The following is a 22,948-nucleotide window of genomic DNA, read 5'->3' as shown; positions in this document are numbered from 1 at the left end:
TGTGTGAAGTGTGCCCTCAGGCAGCATGGCCAGGCCAGATCCCGAGTGAGCCTCCTCTGCACTAGTAAGTCCCCTCTTTTCCACAGGCCTCAGTTTCCTCATCTGTGAAATGGGAACGACACGCCTGCCTGCCTTTTCTGAGCTGTCATGTTGCTTAAATGCATTCCAGCCCCCTGGAGCATCCCCGTGAGAAATTGTCCTAAAGACCCCTGGCTGGATTTCAGAACGGGGGATGTCAAAAACTCCAGGCCACTCCAGATGGCCCAGCGAGGGTGGCCACTTGTTTAAGGACACACAGCAAGTGCACCTGGGCCCAGACCCAGTCAGCTGTCACCTCAGGCCACAAGGCCTCCCTGAGCAGCTGTCAGCAGTTGAGCGGTTGTGAATCACGGCCGTGCTGTGCTTCCCTGTGGACATGCTCAGGGCTTAGCCACAATCTGGGTCAGGGCCGGGTGTACCAGGCACGTGGACCGTGTCTGCCAAGTGTGTCCTGGCAGAGAGAAGCGGAGGAAGCAGAGCCTGTGGTTCCTGCAGGAGCCTGAGGCCGGTGCCCTGGGCTCTCCCTGCTGGCCTTTCCCATCCCCCCTGGTTCCAGGTTAATCGGTCCATGCACACACCTTGATTTGTAAATAGGCCAAAAGCCGCATTTATTTTTGAATTGCATGCCAGGGAATAAAAACGGTTACATCCCACTATTAAGAGAATAGGGGGTGCAGGGCCCGCATGAAGAACACACTGCTCAGAAGCCTGGGGTTGAGTCTTGGCTTTATCAGAACTCTAGGGCCTCCGTTTCCCCGCATGTAAACAGGGGGTGGTCTCAGCATCCGCCTGTCCTCCCCCGTCCGGGAGTGAGTCTGACGTTCTCAGGGGACGCTATTCTGAAAGTCTCCTCTCAGCAGTCTCCACTCGACCGCCTCTCTCTGCTGGAAGCACACATTTATTTATTTATTCTGTTTTCCTATTTCTTGCAATGGAAACTCCTGAAATAGAACAGGAGGGGGCTGTGAGGAGAGGCTCCCACGTGGAGGCTCCTCTCCCCGGGCCTGACGGCAGCTAGGACTCTGCTGCCTATGGGGAGGGGATACCTGAGCTCCCCACGCACAGCACAGACCTGCCTGCCTGTCCAGGGCATGGTGAGTCTTCTGGTTACCAACTCGGCCAGGCCACACTGGCCTCCTCTGCTCTTCCGGAGGCCCCGCTCCTAACGGGCAGCTTGGGAACCAGCTGACTTGCTGCCCTGGGGTGAATGACGGCTGTGTCCACAGCAACTGAGCTGGCCCTGGTCCTGGGGGACAGCTCCCTGCAGAGAAGGTGCTGATCATGGCCGATCTCCAGGGGCGTGGACATGTCTCCAGGGTCCTCCCAGCCACACCCTGCCAGCTCACAACAGGCAAGGGCCTCATTCAGTATGTGCCACCCCCACTTCCCCTGTCAGGCCCATTGTCTTGCTCCCGGCAGGCAGCTCAGTCATTCCACTATTTTAAACAAAAATAATGATGTAGTGTGGTATTCATAACGTGTAAAAGTAAAATGTACGACAAAAATACATCAAGGAAGAGTGGAAGCATAGAGGGTTCTAAGATTCTTGCACCTTATGTGAAGTAGTATAACCTTTCATGGTTTAATTTAACAAAATAGTTACAGTTAATAAGCCAAAAAAAGGAGATAAAAATGAAATCCTACAGCCCTGACCGGTTTGGCTCAGTGGATAGAGCGTCGGCCTTCGGACTGAAGGGTCCCAGGTTTGATTCCAGTCAAGGGCATGTGCCTTGGTTGCGGGCACATCCCCAGTGGGGGGTGTGCAGGAGGCAGCTGATAGATGTTTCTCTCTCATCGATGTTTCTAGCTCTCTATCCCTCTCCTTTCCTCTCTGTAAAAAATCAATAAAATATATTTTAAAAAAATGAAATCATACAAAAACAGTTAATCCAAAAGAAGACAAAAAGGAAAAAAGGAACAAAAAAGATGGGACAAATGCAAAACAAATAGCAAGTTGATAGGCTGAAACCTAATCGTAAAAACAGCCACAATAAATGTAAATGGTCTAAATTCCCCAAGTTAAAGTCAAATTGCATAAAGAGCAACGCCCAACTGACTAATACTAATCAAAATAAAGCTGGAGTGGTCATACTAATATCAAAGTAGTTTTCAGGGCAAAGAATATTACCAAAGGTAAAGAGGATTTTTCATAAAAAAGTGTCAGTTCATCAAGACGATGTAACAATCTTGAATGTTTATGCACCTAGTAACGAAGCTTCAAAAAACTTGAAACAAAGACTGCAAGGAGACAAGCCATGGACGGGAAGGAGATATTTGCAACACATACAACTGTCAAAGAATACGTTTCTAGAACCCAAAGAAGTCCTACTAGTCAATAAGAAAAAGGCAAAAATAACCTAAGGGTGAAATATGTAAACAGTTATTTCTTGGAAGAAGAAATGCAGATTTGCATAAACATATGAAAAGATGCTCAGCTGCCTTAGCAAACAGGGAAGTGCAAACAAAAAGCAAATTAAATATGTTATTCCCATCAGATTAGCAAAAAAAAATCTACAAGTCTGAATCCATTAAGCACTGGTAAGGATGTGGAGCAATGGGGACTCTATTGCTGGCAGAAACGCAAATAGATACAACCTTTTAGGCAAACAAGTTGGTGTATTAGTTTGCTAGGGTTGTTGCAACAAAGTGCCATCCACGGAGGTGGGGGGGAGGGCGGGGGTTCAATAGTAAGGATTTATTGGTTCACAGTTCCCAAGGCCAGGATTCCTTCTGAGGGCTGGGAGGGAAGGAAGGACCTGCTCCGGGCCTCCCTCCTCGCTTCTGGTAGCTCAGGTGTTGTTCCTTGGCTTGTCGATGGCATTCACTGTGTCTTCACATTGTCTTCCCTCCATCCTTGGTTGTCTCTGTCCGGATTTCCCCTTTTTATAAGGACACCAGTCATATTGGACTAGGGCACAACTTCATGACCTCATCTCAACCTGGTCATCTGCAAAGACCCTACTTCCAGATAAATTCACATTCACAGATGCTGGGGGTGAGGGCTTCCACATCTGTGAGGGGAGCCGCAATTCAACCCGTAAAACCTGGTTAAATGTGAAGATGCTCATATCTGTCAGCCCAGCCATTGCATCCCGGGCACCGGCCGTAGAGATAATTCTCACAGATTGTACTGGTAGATACACACCATCCAAAAGCTTATCAGCAGGTAAATATGTGTTTAGATAAATGTGCATTTCAAAAGACTACATAGCATGAAAATTAATAAATCGCAGCTATGCACGTCAGCCTGGAGAAATCTCAAAAACATAATATTGAGTTGAAAAGAGCAAGTCACGGAAGAACCCGTGTGGTTTAATTATGTAGTAAAGGTCCGAGTGGCCAGTTCTCTCACCTCCTTCAAGTCTGCTCAGGCGTCATTCTCTCGATAAGGCCACTCCTTTAAGTTGCAAACCCATCCCCACAACCACACGTCTATTCCTCCTTGTTCTGCCCTGCATGTCCTTCCCCACAGCCCTTACCCACTTCTAGCAAATCTATATAATTTTCTTACGTGTCCAGTAGTTATTACCAACCTCCAGAATGTTTGATACACAAGGGCAGAACCTTTCTTTCCTTCTGTTCATTGATATCAACAAAGTACCTACAAGAGTACCTGGCACACAGCAGGCACTGAACAAATATTTCTAAAACCGAGTGGTCACTACACAAATCTTCATGGATGATTATTTTAAAACTGTGTTTTTGGGTCACACCCAGTCTGCTGTATATGTGATGTCTCCCAATAAATAGTCTTTGAAGAAAATAGATGTATTTCTTGCCAGACCTGAGTGTTCAGCCATGATACAGACCCTGTGTGATTGGCACCCTCTCCCCCCAACACCCCTCCCACCCCCCACCCCCCCTTAGCCACAGAAAGCCAGGGCGTGGTGCAGCTTCCCCCAGGGACATGTTCTCTTGTGTCGGATAATGAGTGACAAGGAAATGTCAATCTCCCCGCGAGATGCAATCTTCAGTGTCTTACTTCTGCTTGAACAGGGCTTTCAGAGGTGCCCGTGAATATTTGCGCTGGCAACTACAGAGAGCGCGGCTGCTTTGTAGAGAGAAGTGGAACCACCTGGTAAATTTGCCTTGCGCTTCCTTGAGAAAACAATGGGAAGCCAGCTGCCTGTCAAGGCCAAGGCCATGGAACCAAACATGCACAAGCCTGGCCTTGACCAGCTTCCTGATCAAGCCGCACGACACCCACGTCCCTGCCTCACAGTTCCCATGTTCACCTGGGAACTGGGATTACTGCTGGGAGGACGGAATGGGATGGATGGCAGAGCACCACAGAGTGGGCCCGAACAGGGGCCCAGCCTGGGGCGGGGAGCCGAGGGGCGGGGAGCTGAACTCGATTCCTGGTTGGGGAAGACAGGGCTGGGCTGGGGACAGGGAGGCTGGGCAGAGCCTGCGGGGCGTCCACCGCCTAGGCCTGGGGTTGAGGAGGGAAGGGCACCACACCCTCCTGCAAGCACCCTCAGCTCCCTGGGTCCACCAGACGCCGGCCCCAGGCGTGCCCACGGCCGCCAGGCCCAGACCAAGCAGGGTAGCCCTCATGCTACCTGGAGGGAGGGGTGCAGAGCCTCATCCCTCTCTGCCCTCAAACCCGGACACAAAGAAAGCCGACGCCGAGGCCTCGTCCTGTGTACTTTAATCACAACTCCACGGTCGTTGTGTGCTGGCCACAGAGAACAACCACACAAGGTCAGGATGGGCACGTCAGCGCGGTCCTACAAATGGAATCTCCACAGATCTGCACTTCAAACATGTATGAAAAATAAATATATAATATTTAGCTTTATAAACTTCCCCAGGCCATCGCTGTGTCTTTAAAGTAACCACCACTCCCTCCGTCCAACCAATTCGGCAGCCTGGCGTCACTAAGCACGTGACCAGCCAGGTGACGCCCATCTGGGGAAAACACTGGAGACAGTCAGATGGGTTAAAACTCGCCAACCGCTCACCGCGAGGGAGACATCACACATGGGCGCCAGCTAATGGCTGGCCTCCTCCGTTGGGAAGAATCAATTCCCCAGCGCACACCGAGGGGCTGGGAAAGCTGCAGAGGAACCTTTGGCACCAGTGGAGACGACAGGCCTTCGAAAGCCAGACTCGGTGACAAAGCATCGACCTGAGGGAGAGGCCACGGAGGGGACGAGACGCTGCCACCACCGACCTTCTCCCTTCTGAGCACCCCTCCCAGCTCCCTCTCTGGAGCCATAGACACTCCTCTACCTTGGAGGGGGCAGGGCACGTCTGGCTGCCTGCCCTCCTGGTGCGTGGCCTAGAGAACTGCGGGGGGAGGTGGGGTGGGGGCTGCTTGCTACGTGCTCATGGGCAGCAGGATGTACTCAACACACCAAGGACACGGCCACTCCAGCGGGACGGCTGCACAGCCTGTGAAGGGGACGGACAGGAGGCGCGCACGAGACACCAAGGACGGGGGGGGCGGGGCAGGCTGGGGTGCACTAGCATGTACAGGGGTTCCGAACAGCGCCTGAGGGTCCATACTCCCCCGGAGGAGAAAGTCAGATCATGGCCCCCTCCGTGGCTCAGGGCTTTCCCCAGGGACTCTGGCCCTACCCCCAAAACAACGAAATCTGGGTACGGAACAGCTAAGCAAGAGACAGGTGCTGCCACAGAGCCTCAGGTCCCGGGGACCCCAGGCCGTTCGTTCAGGAGGAGGTGCAGACAGTTTAACCGGGGCGTCAGCAGAGCCCCGCCCCCCCGACAGGAGAGGCGGCTACAAGTCCAGCAGGCGCTCCTCACAGGTCTCCGCCGGCCACTTGGAGGCCCCTCCAAACACGTCGACGTTGTTGTCCACCCAGGGGATGACGTTGCCCGGCATGTTGGTGGAGCAGTTGGCGATGTTGACTATTTCCTGGGCACGGAGGACGCGGTCCCAGATGTTGAACTGGCTGAGCTCCCCCACAAACGCCTGAGTGGCGTCAAACCTGCCCCCAATGGTGTCCTGCGGAGGGAACAGAACCACATCAGAGCTGCTCAAAGGCTAACGCCCCCTCCCCCCCTGCATGGGAGCGGGTGGGCTTTGGGGAGAGGATGCCAGCTTGTAGAGACAGAGCTGGTGGGGGGGCACGGAGGACTAGTGCATTTTCCTGACTCCCAACTCTGGCCGGGAAATATCTTTACTCCACCACCCAGTTGACATGGGGAGACACTTGGGCAAAGTCCCAAAGCCAGGACTAGACCTGGTCTCGCAGCTCCAGCCCATCCCCAGGGAGAGGTGACAGGCAGGAGAGCAGGGCCTGGGCCCTTGGCGCCTGCTCCCTCCCTCTCCATCAGCCTCCAGCTCAGCTTTGAAATCAACGCTCATCTGCCCAAGACCAGGTGCCAACCTGTGACCCCGGGGCACTCCATTCTGGAAACTGTCTGAACCACCACCCCAACCTGGTCCCCCCTCTGCCCCCAGACAACAAGATGGTGTGAGTAGAGCCGGGGGGGGGGGGGCCTCACCCCTCCAGGCAGCTGCTGTGCCCTCAGGCTCCCCTCCAGCAGGCAGACAGCTGGGCGGGGCGAGGGGCAGCCTGCAGGCCGGCCTTGTGCTGCTCGTCTGGCCCGCGCGCTCCCATCTTTCAGTCCCTGTACCCACCTGCTCCTGCCCGAGGATCAGCACGCCCCCCGGCTTGATGGGGTGCCAGGGGGCCAGGTTCTCCCCGGTGCCGAGCTTCTCCCCGTCCTGGAAGGCCTCCCACATGCCGTCCCGCGTGGTCCAGGTGACACAGATGTGGTGCCACTTGCCATCGCTGACAAACAGGGGCAGCTGTGCAACCTGCGGGGGGCAACGTGCCGGTGAGGCCCTGCGGGTCCCCCAGACAACTGAGCTGGGGGGGACGGAGCAACGGGGCCACTGCTGTTCCCATCACGTGGGGTCCCTCCTGGCCGGCCCTTCTCTGCTCTGCGGGTGACATGCCTGACCCGCCCACCTCAGAGAGACCTTCGGACTGGAAACACCACGTGCCAGCAGACACTCAAGAGAAAGGGGCCCAAGTCCCGGGCCCCAGGGCAGCCCTGCTTTCAACTGGACGCTCTTGGTCCTGGCTTGGCTGAGGGGCCAGGACACTGAGCCGAACAAGCAGATGTGACAGACGGCGCCCCACGCTGGCCTCGAACACCCGGGGCTGGAGAGGACACAGGGCAGCGAGGGCACACTGGGCAAACTTCTCTGGACAAGAGCCAGACCAGGCACCTGCACTCACAGGCGAGGTCCCAGCCTCCCTCAGGACTGTGTGTGGGTGCCCTGCCGTGCGGAGGACAAAGGCCCACAACTACACGTGAGTGTGGGGGAGGGACATGCTCACCGCATCCATCCACTCCCGCCCTGGGAGGGCTCTGCAGACCTGCTCCTCTGCCAGCAGCTGGCTGTTACTGCTGGTGTCCTAGCAACCCCAGGCCCTCCCTCCCAGCACCTGGCTGTTTACAGGGCTCTTGGCCCTCAGGGCGGTGTCCAAGGAGTCATTTAATACACTTAGTCCCGGCTCCGGGCTCCCGGGGCTCAGAGGCGGGGCCACTGCTGGGAGGAGCCCCGCAGGTGGATTACACCACGTTTTCCACTGAAGCAAGCTCCACCCAAGGTGTCTCAGCACAGACAGAGTGAGGGGCCGGGTGGAGCCACTCTGGGCTCGGGCAGCCGTCCCAATGCTCAGCTCCGGCAAGGGGGCTGTGAGGACGCATCTCTGGCCACGTGGGGTCTGACTTCAGAATGAATGTCGGAGTGGGGCTGCCGGAGGGTCCCGCAGACGCTTGTCTCTTGGGGGGACCACACTCCCGAAAACCATGCCGTCTATTAAAAGGGGACATTTGCTCTGGGAAAGGCAAGACCGTATGGACGAGGACCAGATCAGCGGTTGCCATGGGCTGGGGTAGAAAGAGGAGCTGACCACCAGGGAAATGAGGAAATCCGGGAGGTGATGACACCCTAGGTTCTAATTGCAGTAATGGATGTGCAACTGACTGCATTCGTCAAAGCCGGTCAACTCAGTAAAAAGTGTAAATGTTACTGCGTGTAAATTATATCTCAATACCTCCCCCCCCCAACAAAAAGATATGCTCATGAGAACCATCACTCTCACACACACACACACACACACACACACTCTCACACACACACACACACTCTCACACACACACACACACACACACTCACACACACACACACACACACACACACTCACACACACACACTCTCACACACACACACCCTCCTCTAAGCAGTGCAGCCCAGGAAACACCCTCATGGACAGGCCTCAGGGCCCATGACAATTCAGCCTGGCATGCAGGCGTCCCAGCTCATTCCGGGCCTCCCTGACCTCTGGCCTGGACCCTGCCCCCCGACTCGTCAGCTGCCCAGAGCAGGACTGAGTCAGGGCAGAGCGGTCCCCACCAGGAGGAGGACAGCCCGCAGCCCGCTGCCGGAGCCCCTGCGACTTCCCGGCCTCTGTTGCCACCGTGACGAGGAAGGTGGCCTCCGAGCGGCCTCACCTTGTCGTTGATGAGCAGCTCGATGGGGTTGTTGCCCCACTCGATGAGCACAATCTCGTTGGCCTGCCCAGGCACCGCATAGGAGAACGGGGTGCCGATGCCGGGCGAGGCGCTGGAGCGCAGCCACAGGCAGATGGTGAAGGCGTACAGTTCGGGCAGCGTCTTCTTGACCTTGCCGTACAGGTAGTTTGTGCGGAGGGGGAGGGACACTTTGAATGCATCGGGCGACTTGAACGCACTGTTGCCTGGGGGAGAAGAGAGGCCAGCAGCCCGTTAGCCCACCCCCCGTCCAGCAAGGACGGAGTCCCAACTCACCTGGAGCCCCCTCCCTCACTTCCACCCCCAAGTCAATCCTTCCATCAATGGAGCATCTGCTACAGGACAGCCGCTGTCCAAAGTGCTGGAACTCCAGCCGTGACCGAGAGTGACCTCGCTCTTCAGATCTGGAGGAAGCAGGTAGAGACAAGCTGGACTTCGTTTTCTGGTTAAATTGAGCCAGAAAACCTTTTCTCGGTCAAGTCTTATTATGTCCTTGCCATCTTGGACCCTCAGCTCCTTCAGCCAGGGCGGGGGTCAGGAGCACGGAGGCAGGACATGTGACAGATCCCAGGCACTCGACAGACGCCTGTCAAGCCAGTAAGCCTTTGTCACTTCTCACAGGAACGAGTCGCCGCTGCCAGGGCAACAGAGTCAGGTGATTGTGTCCTGGCTCTACAACGTAACTCAGACGTGGCCTCTGCATACATCCCTGACATGGATTGGCTCGTGGTGTGGAGTGGCTCAGGATTCGCCCTTTCCTCCCCACTGGCCGGAGCCTTGACCCTCCTGGACCCACCCGGGACGGGTGAGAATCCTCCTGGCTGTCCCCAGGTAAACGATGCTTCCAACATCCTTTAAAGTGATTGGTACTCTTAAATGGGTCCAAGCAGTTTTCACTGCAGCCTTGATTTAAGTTCAAAATTAACAACAAGTAAACACACAGGAGGTAAGACCTGCCTCCGGTCACCAGGTTCAGACATCTGCAGGGCACCCCCCGATTCTGTGAGCCGTCAGGCCAGAAGCTCCCCTCTCATTTGGGGACCAGATGCTGCCGGTGAAGGAGCCTAAATGCCCTCCTCCAACAAGTGTTGATTAGGCACCACAAGGGCCAGGTGGTCCCCATCGCCGCCAGAGACCCGCAGGCTCCCAGGACCCAGGACCAATTCAGCCCCTTCCTCACTCCTGCAGAACAGGAGCCAGAACAATCAACCCTTCTCCACCGTGACCCCCCTTCTCCACCGTGACCCCCAAACGCCTTCTCTGTCACAGTACATCATACACGAGCCAGGGTTCACACCACCCAGGGAAGAGCTTCTGAAAGGGAAGCAGCAGGGCCCAGCGTCACCCTCCCAACCTCTTGGGAGCAGGCCAGCGTGGAAGCACTCGAATCTGGGCTCCACGTGTGGTCTCACTCCTCTGCTGATGGTGTCGTCTTGCCTGATCCACCCCGACCTCCCCGCAGGGCGCCCTCACCCCAGGCTGCAGGGCTGCTGGCCACCTGGCGAGGGCTGACAAGAAGACTGGGTCACCTGCGGGAGCCACGGGTGGGGCCAGGCCAGGTGAGAAGGCCCCACAGGAGCTGAAGAAAAACTCAGAGAACCAGGAAGCCCCAACTCCCGGCTCCACAGCTGCACCCTGGCTCAGGGCGCAGCTAAGGGATGACGGCGCAGCGAGCAGCAGCCCCTCTTCCTACTCTACGAAGCCACCGAGGGTGTGTAATCTGCACGTGCCCATGCGCTTCACGAAGGCGCGATTATCTAATAAAGAGAAATAGCTCCTGCCCTTGCAGGTGGGCAGGCGTGCTGACTTAATAAGGTTGCCTGTTGGTACCGCTGTGAGCTTGGAAACGACAGGTTTAATGGGAGCTGGAGAGCCAAGAGGCAGGGGAGGGGGCCCATCCTACCAGAGGGGATGCCTTCCGGTTTATACCACACAGCTGGGAAGTCCAGAAGAAACTTAGTTACAACCAATGAAGGCATTAAAGGGCCTGGCCAACACATCAGAGGCTGCAGGTGGCAGACAAGGCTAAGCAGCCCTGGGGCCAAGGAGATAAGGGACGGGCGGGCTGCTGCCTGCACGGTGAGCCGTCAGGTGGTTCTTGGCACCTGTCAGGTGGGCTCAGGGATGACTGACAGCAGCCTCGGAGCCTATCTCAGCAAACGACCTGGGAACACAGTCAGCGGGTGGGGGTCCGGGAGCAGCCACTCCCTCACCCAGCTGGCCTGTCTGTACATGGGCAAGAGCGCGCCGGGCTGGCCCCTCTCTGCCTGCCCTCCCTTGCTCTGAGCCAAAGGGGTGGGGGGTCTGGAGGGAGGGGAGGCAGTGGGCGGGCGACAGAGACACGAGGAAGCACTGGCACCCACCTCGCTCCAGCTCGCTCACCCTCTGCAGCAGCGCGTTCAGGGTGCTCTCGGTCTTCTGCCGGTGAGCCGAGGTCTCGTTGTGCAGCAGGGACTTCTCGTCCTCCAGCTCCGCGACCTTGCGCAGCAGCTGCCTCTCCAGCTCCCCCAGCCGCCGCTGGAGCACCTCTCGGAAGTCCCCGGGCAACGAGGCGGTAGACACGTTCCCTCGGAGCTGGTGCTGGGGGGGGGGGGGGGGGGGGGGGGCGGGGGGGGGGTGAGGGATAAGCATTAAAGGCCAGTAAGAAAGAAACTGTGACATGCAGCTCTGACGGCCCCGCCACAGGGGGAGCTGCTTCCAAAAACGGGAGCATCACCCCAGCGGAGCTGACACAAAGGGGAGCGGTTCACAGATGCTTTTTTTTTTGTATGGCAAGGATTTCAGCCAGACAATTACTTTGCGGCAGTATCTGAAACTTAGGAATTTCATTTTCCCCCTCTCAAAAAAATCGATCTTGGCACCTCTAACTAGAAAGACAAAATGTTAACCAACTTCTATCGTTTTCCAGCAAAACCCCAAACACAGCCAGGATCTTTTTTTTTTTTTTTAAGGAGTTAATCAAACGGTACTCGACGCGGATGCACTTTCATCTAGAAATGGAAACAGCCCCCCAGTGTGGCCCACATGCTGCGTGTGGAGACATCACTGGAAACGGAGATCTAAAACATGACTCCCCTGAATCCCAGGAACCCAGGCTTCTGATGCCACTTCTACCTCCTCCTCCCTGTTCCTGTCACTCCCCTATCACCATGCGAGCTCCGAGGCAGCCTGCCGCTGCCCAGCCGCCAGCCCCAGCCAAACTGTGTGTCCCTCTCTCCAAGCTCCAAATTGCAGAATGCAGTGACTAGGACCTGCCTCCCAGGGTGGTTGGAAGGGGTAAAATTAGATACTATGTCTACACGTCTTTAGTGCTCCAAAAAGGTTAGCTGTTATTCATCGTAATGAATTAAGGGATACACAGATGCTGGAAATACCGTCTGTAACCATCATGCCCCGGGTAATCCTCAAATAATGTTGCAATAATCACCGCTTGTCATTGAAACCTAGCTTTGCTAAGAAGGATTTTGGTAAACATGTTGCACAGAAACGTCCACACTTCGTAGCAGAGATGGAAATGAAATGAAGGTTTCTCTCTCAAAGTTCCAAACTGCATCCGCCTTCCCAGAGAGGCTGGGATAAGGTCCTTTCCCACAAAGCACGCGGGAAGGGCACCTTAGGACCGCGCGGCTCTCCGACATTTGCCTTTGAAGTTAACCCGGCTTCCTCCAAGGTGAGTCCCGGTGCGGGGTGCGGCCCATGACCCTCCAGCCCGCGCTGCGCTCGCGTCCCGCCGAGGCGCCCCAGGCCCCTGCCCGCTCCGGACCACCCCGACCTGATTTAATAATGGACATGCTGGGGGCCAGGGGCCGCTGACCTCACGCAGCAACCTCAGGTCACCCCGCAACAGCCTCCGGGAGCGCGCGGGGCCCCGGGAGACTCGGGGACTTGCAAGAAGAGAGCAGGCCGTCCGGGTCGGCCAGCCCGAACCTCATGGAGTGAGTGGTCGCCCAGTGAGCAGTCCCGGCTCGCGGGGGACTTACAGGGTGGAGGGTGCGAGCCACGCAAGTAGGATCTAGACCTCCCGGCCCCAAACCCAGCTCATTCCATTCCCGCGTGGCCTCGCGGGCAGGACCGCGCGCCCCACCTCTGCCCGGCCGTCCCCCGCCCGTAGGACCCCGGCGCCCCGCTACCTCGAGGCTCTCCAGACGGTCCTTGAGGGTCTGCAGCGAGCGGCTGAGCTGCTCCACCAGGTGCCCGGGGTCCCGCGGCAGGTCGCCCATGGTGTCCTTGCCCGTGGCCGCGCGGCCCGGCGCCTTGGCGCCCGCCAGCCCCTCGCAGCGCGCCAGCTTGGCCGTGAGCTCGCTGATGGCCTCGCGCTGCGCGCCCAGCATCTCCTTCTGCTGCACGATGGTCTCGCGCAGCTGCAGCACCGCCGCGCGCAGCTCCTCCTCGGGGCTCAGCGCGCCGCCCGGCGCGGGCATCCCGGGCAGCGGGCAGCCGGCGCGCGCCGCCTCCGGGGGCAGCGCGGTGCACACGAAGCGGCTGCCGGGCGCCGGGACGTCCTGCGCCGCGGCGGCCACGGCGAGCGCCACCCCGGCCGCCAGCAGCGCCAGCATCGCGCCGTCGCCGCGCTCACTCCGGCATCCGCGGGCGGGCGCCGTCGGGGCGCGCGACTGGGGCGCCTTCGGGGCGGGCGGAGGCCGGGCGCGGTGCCCGAGGGGAGCGGGGCTGGAGGGGCGCGGAGCCGGAGTCCGCGGAACGGCCGCCGCACACGGCGCTCTGGCTGGGCCGGCCCGCGCGCCCTTTCTTAAGCTGGGGGGTGGCGGCGCGTGGGGCGCGGCGCCGCGAGCTCTGATTGGCCCAGACGGGAGCGCATCACGCGAGAGGCGGGGCAGGGGTGCCTTCTCACCGCGGGCCGGCACCGGGGCGCGAGCTCCAGAAGCCCCCCAGAAAGAAAGGGCTGAAATTTAAAAAATCCCCGGGGTGCCCTTAGGAGCCTTGGCTGGCGAGTCCAGGTGCCCCTCTGACCCACCCGAGGAGGCCGACGGCGCTCCCCGAAGAGAAGCTGGGAGCCCCCTGGTGCCCCGGCGCCCCAGGCGAGGTTGCTGGTCGCCAGGCGCGGCGGGAGGACTCGCTTAGCGGTCGCCGCAGCCCTGAAGTGGGGGTCGCTGACGCCCACTTCACTAGGGAGAAAGGTGAGACGTCCCTGGAGGGTCTTGAACCCAGGGCTGTGTTCTCGGGGCACCCGTGGCTGGCGTGGGCTGCTGCCACTTGACGCTGAAGGCGAGAAGGAGACGCACGAGGCTTCCCAGGACACACACACCCCTCCGCATCCGCGTCCCTGTCCCCGCCTGGGGAAGATCCTCAGGTCCGCGGGGACTGACTCAGGCTGCAGGCGCTGACTGCTGGAGGGGTCGCCCGCACACGGTGTGTGCAACAGGCGTGGAGTGGGGCCAGGGTCAAGGCCACGCGCAAAGCTCTCGACAGCCCACCAGATGGGGACCTTATTCAGCAAGACCTGGGCGGGATGGGGTTCATTCCACCGCAGTCATCGTAATGGTGCCACGGAGTAAAGCCGTGCCCCACCCATGTGCTAGTATATGGGGTGCGCACATGTCTGGTTTCTCAGTTTGAGACCCCCTGTGCTCAGATTCTTGGAGAGAACAGATAGGGACAGAAACCCCAAAAGGCAGGAGCACATTTGTTTCCAAATCTTGTCTGTGGTTTACAAACAAGTTCCAGGAGATTTTCAATGCACAGCTGCAGACTGAGCTGGTTTACTGCACGTTATAAATGGAAATCCTTATTTTTTTCTCTATGTTTTTTAAGAAATCCAGTTGCAAGGCCATTCATCACATTATCCGTTATACCAGAAACAAATGGATTTGTCACTTGTGCACAGAAGCTGAGGTTGATTCTGTATCAAACTGTATCAAAACAAATGAAATCATGATGATGATATAAAATAGACTGCAGCGATTAATCTCCAGAAACCCAATTTTGATCTGCTTTGCACTTCAAACAATAGCTTCTGTTATGTAAAGAGCTGTTGGATATTCAAGGACAATGTTGCTAAATTATAAGAAAAGGTCTGTTCGTGAAAATCTCTTCATGGATGAAATGAGAGACAGGAAGTCTGGTCTACACAACACCCGAAGCAGAGGACAATGAACTCGGCGATGGCTCAGGTAAGAGCATTCGTTAATAGAAAAGGTGTGGGTGGGCCTGGGGAGGGGGCATTGGGCTAATGTCTCTTTTGGTCTGCATCACCAGCAGAACAGGTATCAGCTTCACACTGTCAACTCGACCTTGGTTAGATTCATGCCTCCTGCATCTTTCTGACTCCAACCCCTTGGGAACTCCAGAAGTTTAAAGGAGCTCACATTATACACAAATTGCAATTATGAAGGTGATGAGGTTGCAAAGCACTTTATAAAATGCTACATTTTAGATGATTCCGTAAGGCACCAAATCCAGACAGGTTCAGAATTATCCAGATAAGGATTTCACTTTCAATTTTCAACTCATTGGGTTGATTTTTATTTATTTTTTTTTAGACCACGGTGGATCTTAATTGCATGTGACAATAGAGCGCTATAGCTCCACATATCCTTTCTTGACACAGACCGAAGCATTTATATTTGCAACTACTTGAAATACAGCCTGGTTCCTTTAATAATTAAATAAAATCAAGTGTTTCCAGAATTCTAATTTCCTCCTGCACAAAGAAAGCACAAAACAAAAATAACAAAGCATATATCCCCCAATAATTACTCTTACATTTCCCAAAAGAGATTGCTATGTGAGACCTAATCAGGGACATTGCCAAAGCCCAGAAGGAAAGACAGAGGCCTTTAAGATGTTATTTTATTTGAACGCAGTATAAGTAGAGGGCTTAGGTACAAGAGTAGATGCTATTTGGGGTTTTATTTTGTCTTCCTGACGGGAAGTCGGCTGGCTTAGGAACAAGGGACTCAGGCCTAATAACAACACTGTCACTAGCTAAGTGGTTTAAGGCAAGTCACATACCCTCTATGGACATCTGTTTGCTTGTGTAGAAGATTTGGGGATTAGACTGGGCTCTCCAAAGACACACCCACCCACCCCCGGCTCTGCTCAAGAGCTGGCAGTTTGAGCAAGAATCACTGTTCAGGGAGATGAAGATTCCAGGACTTTGTTATTTCTGCTTGTGTTAGGAACCACCTGTGTCCAGGGTGAGCCTGGGAAGGCAGGCAGGGGGGTGTGTGTATACAGCAGGCAAGCGTCCACATCCGGGGATGCGGTGGCTGTGATTGAAACCTGCTCTCCACAACAGGAAAGCTCACGCTTGATCTACTCACAGCACAGCAACTTGTCTGCCTGAAGGATCCCGCATGTCTGACTCAGCTCCCCTCGAGGGTGGCGATGAGTGGCAGAGACCGGGGCCCACAGGTTTCCCTCTGCTTGAGAAGTCGTGCAGCTCTGTAACAGTGAATCAGCGCCACCCAACCTCTTAGTGCAACTGACGCAGCAGCCTAGTAACCACCCACTCATTCCCTTTGTCTCCGGGCTCCCAGGTCAGCTGAGAGCCCCGTGTGGACTCGCACCGTGTACTGGGAATCCTGATGAGCTCATTCTGCCTCCATTTGATTGCCCCATCTGTTGGGTTCTCTTGTTCTTCTCACATGCATTTTTCATCTCGGTCTTCTGGGAGATGTGCTAATTTCCACCATGGTGTCAGAGGACCCCATCTTCCACTTTCTTACATCTCCTCCTCTCTGTCTCAGTGCCACTTGGGAAGTCAAGAATGCGGTGTGAGCTCCTAACAGCCACCAAGGACAGCCCCCTGCAAATGGAACCCGGGAGCTGTCCTCGGTGCTGAATTCCCATTGGGCGGACTACAAGTGTGTGGGGTGGAGGTTTGTGTGTGTTTTTTTGTAGGGGGCGGGATGGGATTCAGTGCAAATACAAAACGAAATGTAGAGGCTCCAGAGAATTGTAACTAAAACTCTCTTAAGCCTAAAATGAGAAGGCCCTTTCAGGGGTGGATTTTTCCCCCCCACTAGACTGAACTCCACCGGTAGAGTAGAAAGTGCTTGAGCTTTGGAATCAAGCAGCTCTAGTTTCAACCCCAGTTTTATAACTTGCCATTTGACCTTGAGAGGCTGGCTTGACCTCTCTGCGCTTCAGTTTTCTTGTCTCTAACATCAGAGCTAAATTTACTATGAAGCATTACTGTCAGGTTGCCGTGAGAATGAATGTGACATGTCTGTCATACAGCAGGTGCACAATAGATGTTAATTGTCCCTTTTTCTTCACTGAGTTCAGAGCTAAATTATATAAATTCTTTTTTTTAAGTTAAAAATTTTCCTTTATTTTCTACAAAATCCATTTGAAATTAAAGCACGAATTCTTGAAAAAAGAACAGGCTAACCTCTTTGGAGGAGAGACAAGGAATGAGAATTTCAGGAAAACTTACTGGTGTTTCAGCAAGAGGAAGTTATCCTACTTTGTGTGTGTGTGTGGGGGGGTGTTAAAAGATAAAATTATTGTGTTTTTTTAAACTTTAATTATAGGGTTCAGTTCAACTATTTCACATCTACACTCACTTAGCAGATATCACTAGACTGTGTGCCCAGATCCAACTAAAAGATTCATGGTCCTTACACATTTCAGTGGTTCTGAGTGTGTTGCTATGGGATTCCAACAGATAGAAGACCCCCCAAATAAAGCAAATGTCCTGTCTTCAGCGCACCTGGGCTCTTCCTGGTGACCATATTTCAGGCTTAATTTTGGGAGCATGAGACACTGAGTTTCAGGAAGTGTATGAGCACATGTGACTGTAAAGATATGATTTGGGGGGATTGATTGTTAATGTTACCCAACTGTTTTTAACAAACAAAAAAGGCTTTTGGGGGCATCCTCTGATTTCAAGCAATAGAACAAGTTGCTGGATAGATCAGGTGTAATATGTTAGTTCTGTTCTTAAAAGAAGAGGATAGTAGACTTGGGATGGGAGGAAGCTGTAGGAAAGGACCTCATCAACTTGGTTTGCTTGGAGAAAATACTCCAAGTCTCAGTTTCTCTATATGAGGAAACTCTGAAAAACTGCCTCTCTTTCACATAAGTTACAAGTAATGAATTTGGTCTGTATCTAATAAAAATGTGTAGCTTAAGCCCAGTCAGTGTGGCTCAGTGGTTGAGTGTTGACCCATGAACCGAGAGGTTCTTAGTTCGATACCCAGTCAGGGGTTGTGGGCTCGATCCCCTGTGGGGGACGTGAAGGAGGCAGCCGATCGACATGTCTCTCTCATCGATGTTTATATCTCTCTATCCCTCTCCTTGCCTCTCTCTCTAAAATCAATAAAACATTTTTAAAAGTTATTAGCTTAATAGTTCTGTATAGTTCAGGCACACAAATAGCTTGCTTGAATCTTTAGAAGTGAGAAGTTATACATATATGCGTAACCCATGGACACAGACAATAGGGTTGTGAAGGCCTGGGGCAGGGGAGGGGAGGAGGCAGGTTAGAAGAGGTCAATGTGGGAAACAGGAGATCTATGTAATACTTTTAACAATAAAGATTGAAATATATATATGTGCATCTATATATATAAAAACCTAAGCGACTGAACAACCGGTCGACTAGTTGCTATGATGCACACTGACCACCAGGGGGCAGATGCTCAACACAGGAGCTGTCCCCTGGTGGTCAGTGCACTCCCACAGAGGGAGCACTGCTTGGCTGACCTACTGGTGCCAGATGCCATGGCTCAAGCCTCTCCCACCTCCACGGCAGCGGCAGGCTCAGTGGGACTGGGATGAGCAGGAGCAGCGCTAGCCCAGGATCAGGCTCCTCCCCTCGCCTGCGGGGATCGGGCCAAGGGGTCCTGGATTGTGAGAGGGCTCAGTCCAGGCTGAGGGACCCCACTTGTGCACGAATCCATGCACCAGGCCTCTAATATATATATGAGTTGGAAGAGATTTTTATAGAATTTAGGAGATAGTTTCAGAAAGGTTAAAAGGTCATCTGGTTACTTAACAACAGGGCCAGGCTGGACTGAGGTTCTCTAGTTCCCTGTCGAGGGCTCTTGTCGTCTCTGTACCACTCCCTAACTTACTCATTATTAGACCCGTTTCAATGCTTGGCTTACTCAAAAACAGCTTTCTTAAAAACCAGTAGTTTTCCACACCAAACCCAATGATCATTTTTCTACAATTCTCCTGGAACATTGTTGGCTAAGTCCCTTTTATTACTAAAACTTTCCATTGTTGGTTTCTATGGCATTGTATTCTTTTGGTTTTCCTTCTTGCTTTCTGAGCATTTTCCCTTCCTCCCTCCCTCCCTTCCTTCTCTCTCTCTCTCTCTCTCTCTCTCTCTCTCTCTCTCTCTCTCTCCATTACCTACCTTCTCAATACATGTGTCCAAAGTTGAGTTGTCATAGCTCTCTCCTTTCTCTCACCACAATCTCTACATGAGCAGTTCATACACTTAGCTATGATTTCTATGTTGGTGTCTCTACCGCTCATCTGCACAGAGCTCCGAACTGCATGAGAGATATCTCAAGGATATACTACCAGCACCTCTAACTCAATGTGTCCTCAACTAAATTCATTGTTCTCTTCCCCATCTCCTCTTTCCTTCCTCCTGCAGTCCCTATTCCTGATGTATTAATGCTTTCCAAGTCATCCAAATTGAAAATTTTGTAGTTACTGTGTCTCCTCTCCAACCCCTCAAATCCATTCCAATTCTAGTGAGTTTCTACGTTCTAGTTATACTTTTACAATATGTCAACTCTACATTCACTGCTACAACCTCATGACTGCTGTTCTAAACTATACGATCGCCTCCTAACTGAATTCTCCAGCTCTTCCATCTGCATTTCAGCTACTTCAGCATTCTATTGCCAGGCCTGTTTTCCTGAAGCACAACTCTAAAGCCTTTAACTCCTCTGCTCAGAAACCTTCAGTGTTTCTCTGGGCAAATTTGTAGACTCCTTAGTCTCCATCATCTGCCCCCCAACTTCCTATTCAACCCTGTTTTCTACTATATTCCTTGATCTACCCTTCACTCCAACCACAGTAAACTATTGGAGGCTTTTCATACGTAACCCGCACTTCCCATCCCTCATATTTGGAGTTGAGGTTGTTTCCTACGTCTGGAATGACCTTTCCACCAGTTCTAGAACCACAAGCTCATCCATGCTTCACAGCTCTACACACCTGTTGCCTTTCCCACAAAGTTCACCCTGATTTTGCTCAATCTGAAGTGATACTATAAAGGACAGTAGCTTATCTTTGCATTCTTTAAACAACATTTTAAAAAATGTATATCTTTATTGATTTCAGAGAGAAAGGGAGAGGGAGAGAGACATAGAAATATCAATGATGAGAAAGAATCATTGACTGGCTGCCTCCTGCATACCCCCTACTGGCGACTGAGCCTGTAACCCAGGCATGTGCCCTGACCAGGAATCCAGCCCTGACCTCCTGGTTCATAGGTTGATGCTCAACCACTGAGCCATGCCAGCCAGGCTCTTTGCATTCTTTATCTCTGGATTACAATGTTCTTCTGCACTGGACAGCGAGTTTCTTAAGGGCAATGTCTAGGTCTGATGTACTTTCTCCTTTCAGCAATTCCTGTTGGATGTCTTTGTGCATCATTGTGATGGTGCTGTGGGAGAGAAACAGAGGTTTTTGCTCAGTAGAGAGTCTGTCCTGTAGTTTTGCAGGAAGAAAGTCACTCTGTTAAAATGGCAGAGGACATGTTCAAGGAGAAGTTGGGAATTGAATTAGCTTTTGAAAGGGATGCTGGAGGGCACGATAGATAGAAAGTGTTGGGTCCCTTAAGGAGCAGGCAAGAGAAGGGAAGGCTGAAGCTGTGGGAGAAAAACTAAATAGGTGGTTAGTAATCCCTGACTTTCAGCCCTCTGTTCCAGATCTGTTCACTGTTTCCAAGGATACCTTACGATACATTTCTCTCACTTCCTGTCGATATCACCCACCCAGCATCCATAAGGAAAGACAGGGATATTACTTTGGCCAGGTGACCAACTAGCTACTTGCAAGAATGAACAAAGGATGAGTAGTAACAATGCCATTTAGCCGAGGAACGAGGGAATTTGTGTTGGAAATGTCTCTATATTCCAGTCTTTCTGAAATTCCCCCATCTGGATACCTGGAAATGTCACAGAAGTGGTGGAGGGGCATTCACATGATTTTTCTGCTGCCTCTGTAACGCTGCTCGATGGTGATAGGGGGCAGGGGCGGCGGGGGGGTGTTAGGTGAAATGATAAAGAATAAACCTCTCGCCCAGCCCTATCCAAGGTGCTGAGCCCGACGAGCAATTGAAATTAGGGGGTCAGAGCCAAGACAAGTTCCCCAGTGCCATTTATTCTCTCAGCACATTAAGTTCAGTGCAGCCTTGAGCTTAGAGCTAAAAAATTCCTATTTGCTCTTTGATCTCATCTGGATTACTCGTTCCCCCTGGAATCTTGATGACCGTGCTGGCTGCCGCCGCCTTTCTTTAGCTGAATGAAAGGTGCAAAGAGACGGCCCGTTTTAGAGGGCGAAGCAGAGAGGACGCGCACCAGGAGAGCCTGCTCCTCTGTGCGCAGGGGTCCCGCTGCCGCCTCCACCCAGCCCTGAGCCTCAGGGAGGGAGTGAAACCTGTCACGTCCATGGCTGCCTTTGTCAGCGGTGGCAACTGATTCCATCCCGACTCTTTCCTCCTTTGCTCTGTGATTCAGCCCATTCTGGGTGGAAGGGGGTAGAGGACACGCCCCTTCACTATAAGCAGCCTAAGTAAATACATTCTCCAACTCAGAGGCTCTCTCCTCTTCAACCAGAGCCAGCCAAGCAATCTGTCTTTCACTGCCCAACGCCAATGAATCCCAGCTGGGTTCACTAGAAAACATGTTAAAACCCTTAGGATGGAGGGAAAATCTTGTGTGGAAAGAGACACTTGTACTATGATGGGTTTTTAAGTCCAGCTTCCTGAAAACCACACAAGGTAGTAAAGGGATTATGAGAACAAAGGCATAATGCTGTATTGCCGCCTGGAGCCTCCGGGCTTGACAGAGAAGGTCAATTCGGTACCAGAACACACACACACGCACACACACGCACGCCCTCTCATGGCATCTGAAAGCAAAAAGAATCTGAGTCAGTGTGTGGTATTTGAGGTCAAAGCTCAGACTTCACTCTTTTTTTTTTATTGTGCCTCATATTTTTCTTTGCCATTTTGGCCCTGAAAAGAATTCTCTCAACTTCCAAACCCTGTAACAAACACAAATATGCATGAAGTATGCCCCTTGAAATGGCAGCTAATGTTTTGATGTTTAATCTTTACTCTTAAACAAATAAGCAGATCACGAGTTCTGGTATGAATACCACCGAGGCCGGGGAATATAACGGACGAGTGTTTGCTGGGGGCTAGGGCAGGGGTGGGGAGAGGGGCGGAGAGATCGCTGTTTCCTTTGTGATCGAAATCAACACAAACCCTCAAATTGTGACGTAAGTGCAAGTCTTGATGTTTCACCTCCTGAGGAAGGCTGTGCTTAAAAAGTAAACTGGCCAGGTAAAATCTCGCTGATCAGGATAAAGATTTGTTTTTGTTTCTTTCTGTGTCTGAAGTATAGAGCCTGGCGCACTGTGAGTGCCCGATAAATATGTGTTGTGAAGGTGTGCTGTTGTGGAGAGGGTGTGTGCTCCACAAAATCCCGTTCCTGTGAGCGGTGGCATGCTGAAGTGGAGTAGCCGGCTCCTCACGTCTTGACCGGAAGGTTACTCGATCGCCTCATTTTCCGAAAACGACAGTCAAGGCCAGTATATTGCAGTTGTAATCATACCTTGGGGATGTGTAAGTCCGGGAAGAAGAACAGGAACAGCCCTCCCAATGTTGATTGCCGCTGGAGGAACTAGAGAATGGAGGCGAGACCTCGCCCAGGGGACGGGAACCTGAGAAGAGCACCCTTTGAGGCGAAGGAGCCCGAAACAGAGAACAGGCCTGGAAGGGCTTTTCTGCTGGGTTAAGCCTCAGCTATTCTCGATGCATCATTGCAATGAGTACTCCTCGTGGAGCCTCAGCCACCATCAGAGCCATATACACAGACACGTACACGGACACTGCCAATGGAATCTTGGAAACACAAAGCAGGAGAAGAAGAGCGTCCGCTGACCGCCAGCATTGCTCATGTCCTGGTTGCACACAGATGTTTATCGCAAGAGCCAGAGAGTGGGAACGATCCAAATACTCATCCATAAGTAGGTGGGTAAATAAATTGTGGTTAAAGACTCAGCCATAGATGGAATGAATGATCAATGTGTGGAACAGTGTGGATGAATCTCAAAAATAATGATGCTGAATGACTGGAGCCAGAGAACAAAGAGGAATGCTCGTGGTTCCATTTCTATAAAATTCTACAAAATGCAGAGTTAGAGCTGATCAGCA

General features: G+C 53.2%; 1 protein-coding gene across 1 annotated transcript; it reads right to left on the bottom strand.

Moving 5' to 3' along the window:
• Positions 1-4,673: 4,673 nt before the first annotated feature.
• Positions 4,674-13,133, bottom strand: NPTX2 (neuronal pentraxin 2). The gene is made up of 5 exons (XM_070417065.1): positions 12,708-13,133; positions 10,941-11,157; positions 8,539-8,783; positions 6,650-6,829; positions 4,674-6,010 (listed from the first exon to the last, which is right to left on the bottom strand). Exons 1-5 carry the CDS (start codon positions 13,131-13,133, stop codon positions 5,783-5,785), a joined length of 1,296 nt encoding a protein of 431 aa, XP_070273166.1. The 3' UTR covers positions 4,674-5,782.
• Positions 13,134-22,948: the final 9,815 nt, after the last annotated feature.

This window comes from Myotis yumanensis, unplaced genomic scaffold (genome assembly GCF_028538775.1).
Source record: "Myotis yumanensis isolate MYYU_CA2020_CCGP unplaced genomic scaffold, mMyoYum1.0.hap1 SCAF_5, whole genome shotgun sequence".
NCBI classification, from domain to species: domain Eukaryota; kingdom Metazoa; phylum Chordata; class Mammalia; order Chiroptera; family Vespertilionidae; genus Myotis; species Myotis yumanensis.
This window is presented reverse-complemented; position numbering and strand designations above follow the sequence as displayed.

Coding starts and splice junctions, on each gene's coding strand:
- NPTX2 (XM_070417065.1), bottom strand. CDS start 13,133: ATGCTGGCGCTGCTGGCGGCCGGGGTGGCGCTCGCCGTGGCCGCCGCG. Junction 11,158..12,707: donor ACCGTCTGGAGAGCCTCGAG/GTAGCGGGGCGC, acceptor CCCCCCCCCCAG/CACCAGCTCCGAGGGAACGT. Junction 8,784..10,940: donor GGTGAGCGAGCTGGAGCGAG/GTGGGTGCCAGT, acceptor CTTCTCCCCCAG/GCAACAGTGCGTTCAAGTCG.